Genomic DNA, 17,383 nt, shown 5'->3' on the forward strand with positions numbered 1-17,383 from the left:
ACTACGACATGGGAGCATCAATACTGTGAGCAAAGCTGGTTTTGGGAGAGGTTGACACGGGCAGTCTCTTGGTGATCCTCCGGCCAGCCCCCACCTCCTGGCCCTGACCCATGCCAAGAGTGCCAAGAGATTGACACAGGGAGTGACATAAAATTAGGTGAGAAAATAATAGTGAACAACTTCAGGGCAAAACCCTTGAGGAAACTGAAGGGGGTACATGGAACAAACCACTCTAAACGTGCAATTAAGATTACTTAAGATTACAACAGAAAAACAATCTACCCCAATTGTTTGCATGCTTGGGTTTGCATGCTTGTGGCCATGCTGTTAGTGCTAGAGTCAAAGATTGTGAAGCAAAGCTTACAGCTGGGAAGTGTACAATGAGCTACTTGCTTTTTATTTTGTAGTCTTCAAAAATAGAATAAAAATAAAGAAAAGTAAACTTTAATATTTTTGCTTTCTCATCTGTGTATTTTATAAGTAGATAACCTACAACAGTCTCCCCATGCCATTAGAGTGTCTGCTCATTCCACTTATTAATTTGCCTAATTTGAGCATACTTTTGCTTTTCAGAAAGCTTTTCATGAAGATATAGCTACCTGCTAAAATTTTCCCATATCCCCATAGAGACATTCTTTAGTGGTGACTGAAGTGTTCCCAGCTTGGTATTGACTGAAAAAGTGCAGTCCTGCTAAGTGCTATACATCTTCCATTTTTTGTTTAGTCCAGGGAAGGCTGAAGGCACGACAATAATGTGGTGGCACTTTTTCCTTTTCTGTATGCAAAGAAAAACTGTCATACTTGCACAGTCTGAGTATTTTTCAGAAACTTTGCAATTTTTATGTGCAGATGAGTGAGCTGAGTAGTGGCAGCACTTAAAAAAGCAGTTTATTTAATAAAGATAGCTAAAATGCTGATTCTACAAACAGTTTCCTCTGTAAAGAAATGTGTTGGGCTTTTTTCCACTCAACTATATTATACTATAAAACTGATTTAACAAAGCATTCTAGATTCTGGCTGGAGTGAAAGCTACTAACAAACATACATCAGTCCTTTGGACCCAGGTGCTGTATAGGAGAGTTGTGCTTGCATTCAGTGAAACATCTGTTTGCCAGACTTGGGACCACCTACGGTAACAATCAGCCTATGTTATGCTCCTGACAGAGATTCAGTTGTCACCATCCCTGGAACTATTTAAAAGACATGCAGATGTGGCACTTGGGGACATGGTTTAGTGGGGTAATTCTAGGTTAATGGTTTGGACTGGATTTTAAAAGTCTTCTCCAAACTAAGTGATTCTCTGATTCTGCCTCTGCAAACCTTGAAAATTCAGGCCATGAACTCATGGTCACTTTTGTTACTGAGAAAAGCCCTGCATGAGAGGAAATAAACCCTGAAATTAAATATAACTTTATATTTTTTTCATATAATCATAGAAATGTTAAGGTTGGAAAGGACTCTGGATGATATCTAGGACAATATCCTGCTCAGAGCAGGCAACTCTTAAATTCAGGTTGCTCGAGGGTTTTTCCACTCAATCCTTTATGGAGGGACATTCCTTAGCCTCTCTGGACCTCCAGGTGAATTTTTCTGTCCTCCTCTCAATACAAATCCTGCCTCTGTCTTTTCAGTGAGTTCCTTGTCAGTATTGACAGGCTCCCATTATTCCAGCTGGAAGAAGTCCTAGAGCCCACAGCCTCTCTCACATGGTGAGTGCCCCAGCTCCATGACCATCTTCGTGCACTCAGCAGAACTCACTCCAATTCATCAGGGATTTTCCATGTCAGGATTGTTCTACTGGAGACCCCCAAACTGGGCATCGTATTCCACGCACAGGCAAACAAGAGCCATGTAAAGGGAAGTAGTCACGCCCTGGTAATCAATTTTCTTTGTTCACAGGATCACAGAATGGGTCAGGTTGAAAGGAACCACAATGGTCATCCGGTCCAAGTTCCCAGCTCAAGCAGGGTCCCTTAGAACACGTTAACCAGGGTTGTGTCCAGACAACTTTTTGAATATCTCCAGGGAAGGAGACTCCAAAACCCCTCTCAGCAGCCTGTCCCACTGCTCAGTCCTCTGCACAGTAAAAAAGTTCTTCCTCATGTTCTGGTGGAATGTCCTGTGCATCAGTTTCAAAGGGCCCATTGACCTTTGTCGTATTGCTCCGCACCACCAAAAAGAGCCTGGCCCCATCCTTCTGACACACTATACACATTGAATGTTGGAACCCTGGATGCTGAGAATAGACGTACTTTCTAAAGAGCCTAAAAGACAGAGCAATCAAATTAAATCCATGTTCTCAAATTCTTTATTTCAAAACTTAGTAATTGCCTGAGGTTTGCTGCCCTCCAGAGGCTATTTTTATTATAGCTGCAAAGAGAGAGTCACTGAGGACAGCACTGCTACAGTGCAACAATATTCTAAGATCTACTCTCGTCATTTTGTATTAACAACACAACATAAAATGAACAAGTACCTTACTTAGTTATAGTGTGCTGTTGTGAAACATCACTATGAACAGGACATGGAGACCAAATTCTGTGCTGGAGAATGGGCTAGTGGAAAATAAACTATTTCAGTATAAAGTTTTGGTATGGAAATATGTGTTTATTTACCCATCTAAATCATAACTTCCTTCTGGATGAAGAGTCTGTATGTGGGTTTGATACCAGAGAAGATGTTGTGTTTGACTGTAGAGCAATGATTAGTAAAAGCAGACTGTGAGAGGAAAACATTAAAAAACCATAACTATATATATATATATAGATATAAAGTTATACATATATGTATGTATATATATTTAGTGTATATATATATATATATAGTATATATACTCTGACTTTTATTATGAAAATAAATTTGATCTTCAGGAAGGACATATTTTAATTGTTTTAGGCAAGGTGAATCACGATAGCATACTAAGTATTTATACTGTGGCAAGGCACATGAAAAACAAAGAGGCTGCCATTTTCCGAATGCAGTGAGCAAAGAGTAGTTCCTAATCTGGCCTTGGCGTTAAGAATCTGTCCCAGTTGTCAGTTTGTCCCATGGAAACCACCTAATGGAAGAACAGGAATGTAAACTAGTGTGAAAAACACCAATCACTTGTGTTTAAAATTTTAAAAGTTTAATAGTAATAAAATGGTTATAAAAATAGTAATACAATTAGAGTAAAAATAATTTGGACAATTTGAATTAGGACAATATGAGACAATAGGGACAAAGAGTTACGGAGGGTCCGGGTACCTTTTTCTGGGCAGCACGAGCCCAAAAAAGGATCCACGGTAACAAAGGATTACCCCTTAAAAGCAACAGCCTATTGCATATTCATACACTCCATACATGATGCATAAATTCCATTCAAACACAGGATTCTGTCTGGTCATCCTCAACTTCTTCCTCCGAATCCTAACAGCGCCTTCGAGGCGGGAAGAAGTTCGTGTCTTCTGCTAAGAGGGCAATAAATTCTCTTTCTCTGAAAGTTTAGGTATCCTGTAGCTGCTATTTCGCTGCAAGTCCTTTCTTTAAAAAAAGTATCCTACATAGCATAGTTTCTATTTCAACATTTTTTTATAACCCAAAACTATATTTAACACAGTACTTAAGAGAATTGATACAGCATTACTTTCTAACATAACACATGTAATATACATTTTAATATTTGCGAAAATCCAATCATAAAATACGCATTTTTCACAACTACCACCAAATCTAAACATAGCACTTGTGCAAACTCTTTTCCTTAAGCAGAATAAAGAAATCCTGGGTGTGTTGTGAAAGCATGTTCTCGGACAGCGGCCCTGAACCCTTCCCCGCACCTCATCCATTACCGAGAGCGCTCCTTTGTACGAGACCAGTTGTACAAAAAATACCCGAACGCTTGTTTATTTTCGCTTGAACACAAGAGCAGTTTGGACGTGAGAGGGATGAGGCAGAGGTTTCACACAGAGGTTTCCGTAATGGGGAAATCCCCTCATTTTGTCGATTTAGGGAGTTTGTGCAAGGTGCGTGGAGACAAACCCGCACGAGCAGTTCGGGCCCCGCACTGCGGGTGCCCTCAGGGTGTCCGCAATAGAACCGGCAAAACCTGGTGGGAGGTTCCGCGTCTCGCGTGGGAGAACTTCTACCCAAGGCTCTGCAAATGGAAAGCACTAAAACCGCGGCTTGAGGTGACGGCACCCAGCAATTAGTTTTTGAACGTTTTAGAAAAAGTTCAGTGGGAGATTCCTGCAGAAGGAAACGTAAAGAAAAAGGGAAGAAAGGGAGGCAAAGTGACGGAAGAAGGAAGAGAGTCTCGGGTTGATTGTGGAGCCGCTTTTCCCTCTGCGGGAAAAGCGGTTTAAAACCGCGGGCAGCCTGGGAAGGAGGGAGTAGCGGGAAAAGCCGCTCCATGATCAATCTCGTTCCTTACGTAAGGCAGCACACAGTGCCCACCGCGCCTGCGCGCCGGGGGGCGGGGCTCGGCCGGGGCCCGCCCCCTCTCTCGCACACGGAACCTGCGCCGGCGGCGCCGGCAGCCACCCGGACGGCAATCGGTGCTGGAGCGGCACCCGGACGGCAATAGGAGCTGGAGTGCGCTCCGCTCGCACACGCAGGGTCGGTGTCCCGGCGGGGGCGGCTGCCGCTCCGCCGGCAGGGACGGGACGGGACGGGGCGGGGCGGGGCGCAGCGCGGCTCAGCTGGCCGGCCCGCACCGCCGCCGGCAGCAGGCAGGGACGGGCTGTCGGGCTTTGCCGGCCGCGCTCTCGGCGGGCTTTCCCCCACCGGTCAGGCGGCGGCACGGGCGCCTCCCCGGTTTGCCGCAGCGGGTGACGCGGCCCGCCGCGGGCAGGGGAGCCGTGGGTCCGGCCGGGGCGGTGGGTGTCGGGCCGGGCCGGGCAGCCCGGGGGCGGCGGGGCGGGAGGGCTCGGGCTGCCCGGCGCTGCTGCCATTGGCCGGCGGCCGCGGGCCGGCCGGGACATTGGGCGGGAGCCCCGTCAGTCACGGCGCTGCCGTCCCCCGGCAACAGGCGGGGGCGGGGCGGGACCGGGCCCCGGGGCTCCATCAATCCCCGGAGCCCTCGCGGCTCCACGGCCTGGGGTCGCGGCACCGGCCCTGCCCTGTCCCGGGCCTGGCTCAGCCCTGGCGGCTGCGGGCCCTGCTGCCGGCCTGGGCCTGGGCCGGGGACGGGCGGCCACTCCCGGGCCCTCGGCTTGGGTCGCGCTGGGTGTCTCGGGGGCGGTGTTTTCATTACCTTCTGACCCTCCCTTTTTGTCTCCTTCCTCCCGTCCTTCCCCAGGCTTCATGCGTGGGGGTTTCTAGGTTTGGTTTGGAGCTTGTTTTTCTTTTGTTTTTCTTTTCTTTCTTTTTTTTATTCCCGAAGTCGGTGAGATCATCCTGCCTGGAGGCTGTGGTGTGACAGAAATGCTAAATAGCCCTCTAGCTCGGGGAGGTTTCCTCAGTTTAACTCCGCAGTCGCCTTGCAATCAGGTGGTAGACTTTCAGAAAATGAATGCCTAATTGAATCGGGGGTAGTACTTCAGGGAAACAGGCTGAAGCTTAAAAGCATAAGGTATATATTAAAAAAAAGTCGTAAGCCTTAAAGAGTAGGCTAGAGTAATCATGAATGAAGGTCTAAAGGAGTAAGTCCTAGGTTGAAAATGCTAGAAAACAAGCTGTTGGCACGCGAGCCCTACCTCTTTGCAAAGGAAGAGTAATCCAAGTTATAACTGGATTTCAATTTCAGTTTTTTGCATTTTGCTAGTTAATGTCCTTCAACTTTTCAATACCCAGAAATATTCTAGTGCAATGTACTTCATTTTTGATACAGTTAATACCCTTCAACGTTAACAACTCTAAAACATTTTAGGTGCCAAAGTACTTAGTTTTAATGGCATTTGATAAATAGAGATAGTAGCTGTCATCCATGGGATTGTGTTAAACAGATGGGACAACGGAGCACTTCACACTCCTTACTGTTTCTAAGTGAGTCATTCAAGGAGTGTGACTAATCATCCTACCATACAGTTGTCAACAAAAGAGTATTTTATTTTTTTCCTTAACTACCCACAAAATCAAAGAGATTTCCAGATTTTCTGTGGATAACTGATAACTAAAGAGCCTATCTTTTGAACAACACTTAAAATTTAGATTGAGGGGGACTACATGTGATGGACTTCTTAAGAATATATGTGGAATTTTGTTGTGTGCAGCGGTACAGTGATGTACCTGGGAAGTCGGTTAACTTAGAATGGCCATTGTCGGGCAAGCAGCCACGTGTTGTTTTCAGGCAATTGTCCAAATGACAACCTCACGAGAAACTGAATTAATTTTATCACTCCTCCTTCCTCCTGTCCCAGCTGCACCTGTGTCAAATTGTAAATCCCCTGGGACAGAGGCACTTCATTATTCGGTGCAGTCTGGATTGGGGATTTTCATGATAGTAGTGTTAATTAGGTAACTTTCACGATGGGTGTTGCCAAGGTAATGATAGTGCTGGCTGGGGGTTGGGTGGGAACCGCTTTTGTTGTGAGGAAGCCGGGGTAGTAAGAGGAAGAGCTGGATGAGAAATTTGTGTTTAGAAGTGTGGTAGGGAAGTGACCTGATTTGAACGTAGCCCTTGTAGGAAAATGAAGTCAGCAGTTATCTACAGCTTGCGAGACTCAGCCAAGAGGACAACATTGATTAAAGAGAAAAAATATTATGGGAATGGAAAATGTCTTGAAGGGAAGATACTCAGATTTAATTTTTTTGAAGTTAAATGAGTTAGAGCTGGGAGAAAAGATTTTAAATGCACCAAAATGTAGTGTAGAACACAGGAGGAAGATGGTTGATTTGGAAGAAGTTACCTGGGACAGGGGCTGGTGGGGGGAAGTAACATGAGGTGTGGAAATAGTGAAACCAAGGATACATCAGAATGGATCCCGCAGAGAACGTAAAAAAGGTATATTAAATATATGCCAGCTTCTGCTGTTGACAAATACATTTTCTGATTTTTTTGTATCTGTTTGCAGTATTGATAAAGATTTGCTTTTTTTTTTTTTTTAAGTGTATTTCTAATAGTTGGTTTGATTTGTTTGTTGTCTCATCACCTGTCTTGTGAAGACTAATTATTGATCAGGAGTGTGCTTAGAATGCTGTTTTCCGTGTTTTCCCTGTAATCTAAACTTGAAGTGACTTTTATATGTGTGTAAATTGACAAAAAACAAACAAATAAAACAGGCATTTACCCACAGGAAACAGATTGGTGCAGTGAGTTTGGGGCTTCTCTAGCCTGATGATCTCTGTAGAGAAGTGATCTCTTTTTTCTGGTGTCTGCCTCAGCAGGTGTCACAGGTGCCTTTTGTTAAACAGGAAGCGCAATTGAAAGGACACTTTATCGTCTTTCAAATAGAGAGTGGAAGAACAGGTTTCCTTTAGAAAATAGAGAAGTTGAGGAGTGGTCTGAGGATTGAGTCCTAACCAGAGTGAGGTGGCAATGACACAGAAATCAATGGAGATGATGCCTCTTTGACACTAGAAGGTCATTCTTGCCTTCTAACAGTGTGGTCCCACAGGTTCAGTATTTGGTAAGTGATGAAGAACTGTGGCAAAAGTACAGCCCATCCCTTTTACCCCATATTCTGGAGATGGATGTCTCTTTGCTAGCTAATCCTTGGATTAGAGAATGCAAGCAAAATATACCAATAATGTAAGAATGTCAGAAGAGTCATTCCACCAAAAAGAAATGTGTAGGCTGTACACTCTGTGGGTGATATTACCAATGAAAATACTAATGTAGTCTTATGTTGGGGTTGTAACGAGTCTGTACGGTAATTGCAGTACAATAATCAGAAAACCATGGTTTTAGCTATACTTCAACTTTTGAAATACACTCTACTGCTGTTGTATTTTAGTTCAGAGAAAGGACATAAATTTTATGTTAATTCCTTTAACTTTCTAGAATATAATTATTTAGCTAAAAAAAAACCCGCAACTTGTCATTGCATTTTTATTTTAGAGTTGCCATACCAACCAGTATGCCCTTTCAGTGAGGAAGGGGGCTTGAAACTTTTTCAGCAAGCTACAAGTATTTATATATTTGAATTATAAACTACCCTGTTGTCTTGGCAAATAACATGGAGCTTGGTTCACTTTAATCATCTTTAGCTATTAATAAACTAATTTCTTTGAAAATGCTGGGGATGTTTGACTGCGAATCCGGTAAATACTTCCCGTAATTCCTGGGCAGTCTGATCTTCTGGTTTTATTCAGGAGAGCTTGGCATTATCAGTATGGATCGCTCCCGACACCGTGCGGGAAATGGCAATGACCAGGCGCCTTCCCGGGAGCGCAGCGGCGAAGGTGAGAGACAGCGGCAGCTGGAGCGGCTCAGCAGGGAGGAGGCCTATTACCAGTTCATTAACGAGCTCAACGAGGAGGACTACAGGTTAATGAGGGACCGAAACCTGCTTGGCACTCCTGGTAAGATGTGCATCCCTTCAGTAGAAGTGTAGTGGAGTAACTCTCCTGCTGTTAGGCACCGCATGGGGTACTGTGATTCAAGCAGCCTGACTTCTGTGGCTTTGTATAAAGGGAAAAATCCTTCATGTGGAACAGAAGGATAACACTTCACCTGTATACCAAGATGCTGCATTTGAATGTTCAAACCCAGATAATTAACATTGGGTACATTCAAGTATATCTGTTTATATGTGGCAATTTTGGGGGCCTCTGAAGCGTTACTGGAAGCTGGCATACTGTCAACACATTCAGCATCTTTTTCTTCCACTCCACACTTCCTCTGCTATCTGTGTTGTGATCTCACATGAGTGCTGTTTTCTTTATGGTTTCATCAGTTTTGTCTGTCTTCTGAAGATTTTCATTCAAGATAGAAAATGTTATTTCTGCATGGCTATGTAGAGGCAATAATAGTGTCTTATCTAACAGTGTTATCAAAATGAAAATTAATTCAGGAGAAATAACAGCAGAAGAGTTGCAGCAACGTTTGGAGGGGGCTAAGGAGCGTCTGACATCACAGTCTGATCTGGATAACAGAGAAGGTGAAGGTAGAACTGTTGGAGGTAAACATTCTTCATTCATATATGTAGACACAAAGTATGGGGTGCATAAGTAGTGTTCTATAAAGATATTTAAGAGAGTCTCATTTCTCTTTCTTTTTTTTTTTTCCCCAATGTGCCTGTGGGGATTGTTTAAAAGAGATTTCCTAAGGATGCAAAACCAAACTTGAAATACTTGATGAGAACTCGTTTATGTTAATCACAAATTGCTTGCTTCTTTTTCCTTCATTGTCCCTTGCTAGTAAATGTAATAGCACAAAAATACTTTTTTTTTCAGTTCTTAGAGGTTTTTATCATGTATTAGAGCAGTTTGAAATGAAGTTAATTGGAAAACATTTAATCTCTACACTGTTTTGACACTTTTGTTGTTTCATTTCTATTTGTTTTAGTCAAGTGAGGCTTGTGTTTTATGCAGTCTTCAATTCCCCAGAAATATTGGCTTACTCATTTGGCCAGTTCTAGTCAGATTTGGGAGAGGAATTGGCAGCTCAGAAATGAAGGTACCAAAGTTCTGGGAGGGGAGGTTTCCTGGACACTGAGATGATGGAGTAGGGAGAACTTAATCTGATGCCTTAAAGGGAAAATCTTCACTGTGATCATGACAACTGGCCAGCTTTATACACATAGTTAGCCCTAAGCATGTGTATCTTGGCCTGAGTGTGTAGTTGGAGAAGGCTTGAAAATGGAGCTGTGGGTATTGTAATAGGAAAAGAGTATATTTGGACAAAAGGAGAAAATCTGTTCAAACCATGCATCCCACCCAGACACATTCCTGTGTCAGTTGCTCTAGGTGACATTGCCTTGGCAGCAGAGTTGAACTACATTATCTCCAGAGGTTCCTTCTGACCTTCATGATTCTGTGATCATTTATTCTACTGCTTATAGGAAACATTTTTTAAAAATGTTTTCCAAAAGAAGACAAGACTTGGTATTCCTTTTCCTGCTGTATCAAAATGAGTTGTTGAAATATTCCCAAACTGGTAACTTCAGCAAGTGGCGGGTATTGGACAAATAAAATCATCTTTGGACCACCTGAATCTGAACACTGGCTCAGAAGAGACAATCTGGGTGTATTAATTTCTCTGTGAGTCTGCTGGTGAGACAAAAAATCTAGGTTGAACTGGTAAGTTTTGCTGGCATTTTTACATAGAGCACATTTTTGTACATTAGCCTAGCAGGTTAGGTGCCCTGCTTCTTTATGGTGTGTGAAGTCAGAGCCTAGCAAGTGAAGAGGATTTGGAGTGCATTGTAGTATGCAGAGCATGCAGTTGTGTGAATGTTTGCAATTCTTTGTTTCTCTCAGATTCTGAAGTTCTTGGGGAAAACTCCAACGGCGACTCTTTGCTTGAATGGCTTAACACATTCCGTCGCACAGGAAACGCCACTCGCAGTGGGCAGAGTGGGAACCAAACCTGGAGAGCCGTGAGTCGAACGAATCCAAACAGTGGGGAGTTTCGCTTTAGTCTCGAAATCAATATAAATCATGATCATAACAGTTTGGAAACTTCTGGTGAGGAGTATGTTGATATAGATGCTACCAGACTGTATGTAGAAAGAAGACGTCAGCCAGTTGCCAGTTCAGTAGCCCCACGGACAAGGAGCATGGCTGCAAGAGAGGCAAACAACGAAGCTGCAAGGACCAGGCTTTTAAGACGTGCCATGGCATTAAGGTCAGAAATAGTCTCTCATGCAGTCTCAGGGAGGCTCAGGAGTAGAACAAGGGAGCTGACAGACCAGACAAATCATACTACACGAAGCAATTCTGTGGCTGCTGATGAACCAAGAGAAATGCTGGAAAGAGGTACTTCTGCAGGGGTCAGAAGGGGTAGACCTAGAACTAATGTCCGGATGAATACAAACCAAAGACTAGAAATTTTGCGGCTGAGGTCTACCCTTAGTAGTCGAAGCCGCTCCCCGCTGCAAAGGCAAGGTGATGCTGCTCGTTCTGAGGAACATAGTCAGAGGCAAGATAGAAATGCACAGCAGGTCAACAGAAGTAGGAGACAAACTGCTCAGGCTTCTCCACAGTCTACTGAAGAGCAAGCAAGAGGTAACACTCAGGCTTCCCAGCTTTCCAATGTAGCCCCATCCTTACGAACAACTTCAGAAGAGGAAGAACCTGGTAGGCCAGTAGCTGCTGCCAGAAGGCACCCAACAATTACACTAGATCTTCAGGTGAGAAGAATTCGTCCTGGAGAAAACAGAGACCGGGACAGCATTGCCAGTAGAACTCGTTCTAGAGTAGGAATGTCAGAAAACACAGTTACCTTTGAAAGTGACAGTGGGGGGTTTCGGCGCACGATATCCCGCTCAGAACGCGCAGGTATTCGGACCTACATTAGCACTATACGGATACCTCTCCGTCGGATTTCAGAGACTGGGCTCGGGGAACCTTCATCGGTGGCTCTTCGATCAATCCTTAGACAGATAATGACAGGCTTTGGAGAACTGAGTTCTTTAATGGAAACGGAATCTAATTCAGAAGTGCAAAGAGGTGGCCATCGCTTAGGAGATGCACAGAATAACTCAAGTTCGGCAAATGGCAGTGATCCCAGTGGGGTTTTGTCTAGAAATAGACACGCAGGAGATGGCAGCAGGGAAAGAAATGGACAGAGGGGTGGTAGTCAACGCTCTGGGCGCAATCATGAGAACCAAGCCAGCAGGCAATCTCAAGATGCAAACAACCTAGTGGAGAACGGAACACTGCCCATCCTTCGACTTGCCCACTTCTTCCTGCTGAATGAGGATGATGATGATGATCGTTTAAGAGGTTTAACCAAAGAGCAGATTGACAATCTTTCTACACGGAACTATGGGGATGTTCACACTGAAAATGAATGGAGTAAAACGTGCAGTGTTTGCATTAATGAATATGCAACAGGGAATAAGCTAAGGCAGTTACCTTGTACGCATGAGTTTCACATTCATTGTATTGATCGCTGGCTTTCTGAAAACTCCACTTGTCCAATTTGTCGGCAGCCAGTTCTGGGGTCTAATGCCACAGATAATGGCTAGAATTGTTTGTACTGCTCAGCACTCAAGGATTTGCTCCTGCTCTGAGCCACATGAAATTCATTGACTTAGATATGGGTCCATTTGTGGGGGGAGTTTTGTTAAATTTCTTCAAAAATTATAGAAACTTATCTAAATTTAACAATGTAAATACTATTTTTTCCAAGTGCAGATCTAGGAGCACACATAGAACCAAATGATATTGGTAAAGTTTATATTTTTTTAGATAATTTTGTTATGCTAAGCACTTTTGTAAATACAGAAATGCAATAGTTAATCAGTCCTGCTTAATGTATGTTTTTTAACATTGTAATGGACTCGCTTTATTTAGATTACAAAATGTTTCACACAGACCCACCACTGTGTTGAAAAAATAGTGGCTAAATAGCCATTTGTTAGCTTTTTGTTCTAAGAACAATTTCTTTTACAGAGAGTCTCTTGCTGGACATGTTTGCTGAAGATATTTAAGTTACTTGAAGTGCTCATTTTATTAATTTTTTTTAAAACATTGAAATATCCTTTCCAAAAACTTGCCAATTTGGTTCTATTTAAAAAATTCTATGGCAATTTTTGCATGTGGGTTTACACAGTTCTTAACGTTGATGAGTTCTTATTCAGAAGTGGATGAGTTAGTGGCATTATGAAATGTATATAATTAAATGCTGTCTTTGACAATCTTTGTCTTTTTAGTGCAGACAGCAATCAAATCTGATAATTCCGAGAGGGTGTGTCTTACTTGCTCAAAGAATAAATGAGCACTAAGGAAGCCTTTTTACTCTTCCAAATTACTCAATTGATATTCCTGGGGTTTTAACTGCCTTAGTTTAAAGAGGGGAAACATTTCCTTGACCGTTATATTGTCTATAATATGCATGTTTTGGGCATCCTACTCAGAAGAACAAAACAAAGACTTGAAGTGCTTTTGTGTAGAGATCTAAGGTACACGTGTAGTGTTAGTCCTCTTGAAACATGCCTGAGGACCAAGTGGCAAAAGACACTAAAAAGGACAAAATAAACTTCCCTGAAAATCTCCAGTATCTGTATAATTAGATATTCAACTTTTTACCAATGACTTACACTGAAATAAAGTTGCAAGTTAAATAATTGAGGCTTTATGTGAATTACTGTTGAGCCATATCCTGTAGATTTATAAGAAAACTTACTATTCTTAATGTTCAGTCTCAGTTTTCACTTTTTTCCCCACTTTCCCCTAGCTCTGTTCCTGGCCTTTTAGTTACTATGGTACATAAAAGCCCAGCTCAAAGTGCTCCAGGGGCTTCTAGGAGAAGCTGGATATTACAAAACTTGTCTTCTGAGCAACCTGCATCTCAGTCCCTGGAGAAATGCAGAATTGTGCACTAATCTGCTGTGTGTATTCTGAGCAGTAGACAGAGTACTTGAAGTGAGCAAGTCCTACTGCCTTTCTCTGCCTGCAGATAGTGGCCTTGACAAATGTGCTTCTGTGCCAGGTGTGTCACTTAGAACATCTGCTCATGATATCCTTCAAGGGTAGCTATAAAATCCCATGTGATTGGATGTCTACTTCAGTTCTGCAAGTGGAAAACTTGTGTCATAAATTCAACAGAAGGGCTTCTTTTCATTCCAGAAAGTAGTTCTAAGAAACTCTGTTATGAGATTTAGATGATTTAAGGATTTGATTAAGATCTCTTCTGATGTAATTTGTGCTGTTAATTACTGCAGAGGTTGTTGTCCCCTCCCTTGAGTGCTTCCTTAGCTGCAGTAAAGAGTGAGGAGATTTAAAGGTGATTGTAAGAGCTAGCTTTTTTTTTTTGACATTTTTTTTCTTTTACTTCTGATAGCTGCTGAGGCTGACAGTATTTAAATACATACATGTCTCCTGTTGCTTCCTTGTTTCTTTATGACTTCCTTTAATATTTGAAATGTGCTTGATTGAGAAGACATACATAGAAACCTACCTATGGCTCACTACTGCCTTGCTGGTCAGGTCCTTCAAGGTCCATTTTAACTCTAATCCTTACAACTGCTACACTAATGCACTGATAAAGAGAGAGTCCCTGTGCCTTTTTTCCATTCTAGTAAGAATTTTGCTGCGTATAAGAACACGGTTACATGGCTCAAGATGAGATCATCTGTGACAGGGAATGTTTCATTGAGCTGCTAAGTGGAATATCCCAAAGCACAGTGAGAGCTTTCTGTAGAAATTGAAGGCTATGGGAAAAGAAACATTCAGCCTCCATTACTGTATTCCTGGCCTGTCACATGAGAGCTGTCAAGTATTTCCCCTCCATTGAGAAGTGTGTAATTTGTTACTCAGCTTTCCCAAGATACTGTGTTAATGGCAGCAATTAAATCATAATGATTCAGTTTGATATTGGCTTCTGTTACCTCCATTTCTGTGATAAAACTTCAGTTCTCTGCCACTCCCACCCTCCAAACACTTTTTTTTTTTTTTACCTTGTCCTTTGGTGACATTAAGAAACATAATTTATTTACATGGGAATAAATAGAAAAATGTGGGCAGGGCTTTTACAAATTAGTTCATTTAAAATGAAATACTAAATGAAGTTCAGCTGGTACCACTAATCCAGAGCCTGTAGAAAACCTTAATATTGAAGATATTAAGAGAGAGAGCTGCCTTAAACATGATGCCTGCAAAGATAAAGAGAAATATCAGGCTGAATTAATGGATTTTTCTATTTCTTTTATGTGTGATGCTATCAGTGACTGTCTAGCTGATATTATGGCCCTGTATGTCTCCCTAATAGTCTCTTATTTAATAATATATCACATAGGAGTGGTTTCCTGTGTTGCCAAGTAACACACAACAATTAGCAACATGTGCAAATGTGGAACTGTAAAAGGAAGCAGTAAATGATAGCAGGTTATGTCCTGTCACTTCATGCTTTTGCCTTGATGGGAAATAACTTCTGCTTTTAAAAGCAGATGCCACTTCACCATGCCCAAGCTCCTGGTGAAATAACCCTGTGCAGTTATCTGGTAACTACCAAGTGACTGATCAGAGCCCAACCAAGCTGCCCACCAGGCCAACTAGGAATGATGTGGGGCGGGGCAGGACATCCTGCAGCTGTGTGAGGTTATGGTGGGCCCAGCTGGTAAGCGGAGTGTGCAAGGTGATGTGGGCAGGAGAAACCTCATAACAGAAGAGTTGCAGTGGACTCACTCCAGGTCTGTTCACACAAACAAAGCTGGCCCTGCAGGTCAGTAAGGTGGGGCAGATACTTTTCTTTCTCTAAGAACTCAGCATCTCAAGTGCTGGTCTGCAGAAAGTGTGGGGAAGAAGCAGGAGGAATCAGGTCTGTTTGCAGTTCAAAGGCTGTGATCTCATCAGGATCACAGAGACCTGGGGGATAGCTCACACAGCTGGAGTGCTGCAATGGATGGATACAGGCTCTTCAGGAAGGACAGCGATGGGGAGGAGCTGCCTTTTGAGGGGAGAGCAGCAGGAATGCATGAGCTCTCTCTTAGAATGGATGAGGAGCCAGCTGAGAGCCAGGTCACAAGTAGCAGGCAGACCAGCATGGTCCCTGTTGTGGTAGCTATCTGCTACAGACCACCTGTTCAGAAAAAGATGCAGAGATCTTCTTCAGACAAACAGTCCAGATCATCTCTGGATTATTGTTTCACAGATGAGATACATTAATTCGATTGTGGGCTGTAGGATTTGCCAGTTCCTGAAGAGGCTTTGAGATCTGACTTTCCTTTTGAATGCACTGACCATACATCAGTGCAGTCTGCAGGATTTCATGGGAGAGAGGGGGCAAATGTCAGAAAGCTCAGGATTATTGTTCTCTAGTCATATACCTGGTTATAACTGGAGCTGTGCATACCCAGCTGTGGTCAGAGCAGCATTCAGAACAAAAGACACGGCCATGCTGACAGTGCAGCACTCAGGGATGGATCTTTAAAATTAAAAATATAATTAGCTCTCCTGAGATCCTATGCAGCTAATCTGATTTCAGCCTGCACACAGAAAGCATCAACAACAGGCAAGCACTGCCCAGCACACTGCAGACTTCCCTCAGCCTGCTCATGTTTACAGGGGGAATGGGGTTAGCCCACCTTTTGGACACATAAGGTACCTCACAGCAAAATTTCTTCAATTTCTTTTTTTTTTCCTTGGGCTTACACTAGACTTCAACTAGTCTGGAAGAGACCTGGAGCAGGTTCACCAGATACTCGGTGCACGTTGCTCTTTGGCATTCACACTTACTCCAGCAGGTGTTTATTCCAGCACTAAATTTATCTTTAGTGTAATGTAAATTGCCTGAAGTACAAAAATCAAACATATACACACTAAAACAAAACAAATACAGCTTTGATTTTGTTTTATAGGTTGAACAGCTAAAATGGGATATGTGGGATCACTTTGTCCCATAATTTTAAGCAGTCCTTTTGAAGGCCAAACTTCAGGCATTTATAACCACAGTTGGGGCTCTTGTCCCGATTAACATGGGACAGATAAATTGTATTGCTTGTACTTCCAAGAAAAGCACTTGGATTAAATGTTGAACTTTTTCATCTCAACAGTAATATTAAGACTTCAGCTTGGCCAGTTCCATTGTGATGTATTTCCTTTCACAACACTGTTTCCACAGTGCTGAGCATCTGACATACCTTGCAGAGCCTGTGAGCTATTTTTGCAGTTCACGCACATTTGAGCTACATTAATAATGGCTCACTCTTTACCTTCAGGCATGCGTGCCCAGGAAAGCATATCATGTTGCTATTTTAATACAGAGGTCTTGCCCTTTTCTGACTGAGTAATGCATGAATAGAGCACTTTGGCTGCTAGTACAATTTCTTTTCCTGTGTTCTAAAACACATTTTGCATACAGTTTATTCAATTTGTTCAATGTATTTGTTCAAATACATATAAACACTGAAAGAGTAGGAATTGCCAGTAAGTGTATGAGCACACTCTGTAGTTAACCTGCATCATGTGTAGCAGTTAACTTGAATGTACATAGTCAGAGTAAAGAATCATATTATTTCAGCAAAAGGTCTCTAAAATTTAGCCCTCTGCCACCTTCATTTTAAGGTATCTCCAAGTCTAGACTCCAATTTTTTTTTTTCTTGTTTTGTTGTTTTTTCATGAATCTCAAACTATGATTCTGGCCTCCCAGCTGATTTCAATCACTCATTATTCTCCTGCATCCACTATGCTCTGACATGAACCAAGCTATAGCTCCTTTCTCTATGATCTAGGCTGTGAGGTGTGAGTAATGCAATTTGAGGCGTCCAAAACCCCTGAAAGTACCATGACAAGATTCCTTCTCACATTGATGGTAGTAGAATTGGGGAAGGCAGAACACTTGAATAACCCGGACTGT

The 17,383-nt window shown here is 42.7% G+C and overlaps 1 protein-coding gene across 5 annotated transcripts; it reads left to right on the forward strand.

The window, feature by feature from the left end:
• Positions 1 to 4,507: 4,507 nt before the first annotated feature.
• Positions 4,508 to 13,154, forward strand: RNF6 (ring finger protein 6). 5 transcript variants are annotated; one of them, XM_058045634.1, is made up of 4 exons: positions 4,508 to 4,596; positions 8,233 to 8,442; positions 8,934 to 9,041; positions 10,342 to 13,154. In XM_058045634.1, exons 2-4 carry the CDS (start codon positions 8,253 to 8,255, stop codon positions 12,051 to 12,053), a joined length of 2,010 nt encoding a protein of 669 aa, XP_057901617.1. In that variant the 5' UTR covers positions 4,508 to 4,596; positions 8,233 to 8,252; the 3' UTR covers positions 12,054 to 13,154. The 5 variants fall into 5 exon arrangements, with proteins under 5 accessions (XP_057901617.1, XP_057901612.1, XP_057901613.1 ...); XM_058045629.1 differs by having other exon boundaries at positions 4,579 to 4,596; positions 5,363 to 8,442; XM_058045630.1 differs by lacking the exon at positions 4,508 to 4,596 and adding an exon at positions 5,113 to 7,547 and having other exon boundaries at positions 8,210 to 8,442.
• The last annotated feature ends 4,229 nt before the right edge of the window (positions 13,155 to 17,383 follow it).

This window comes from Melospiza georgiana, chromosome 2, assembly GCF_028018845.1.
Source record: "Melospiza georgiana isolate bMelGeo1 chromosome 2, bMelGeo1.pri, whole genome shotgun sequence".
Classification (NCBI taxonomy): domain Eukaryota; kingdom Metazoa; phylum Chordata; class Aves; order Passeriformes; family Passerellidae; genus Melospiza; species Melospiza georgiana.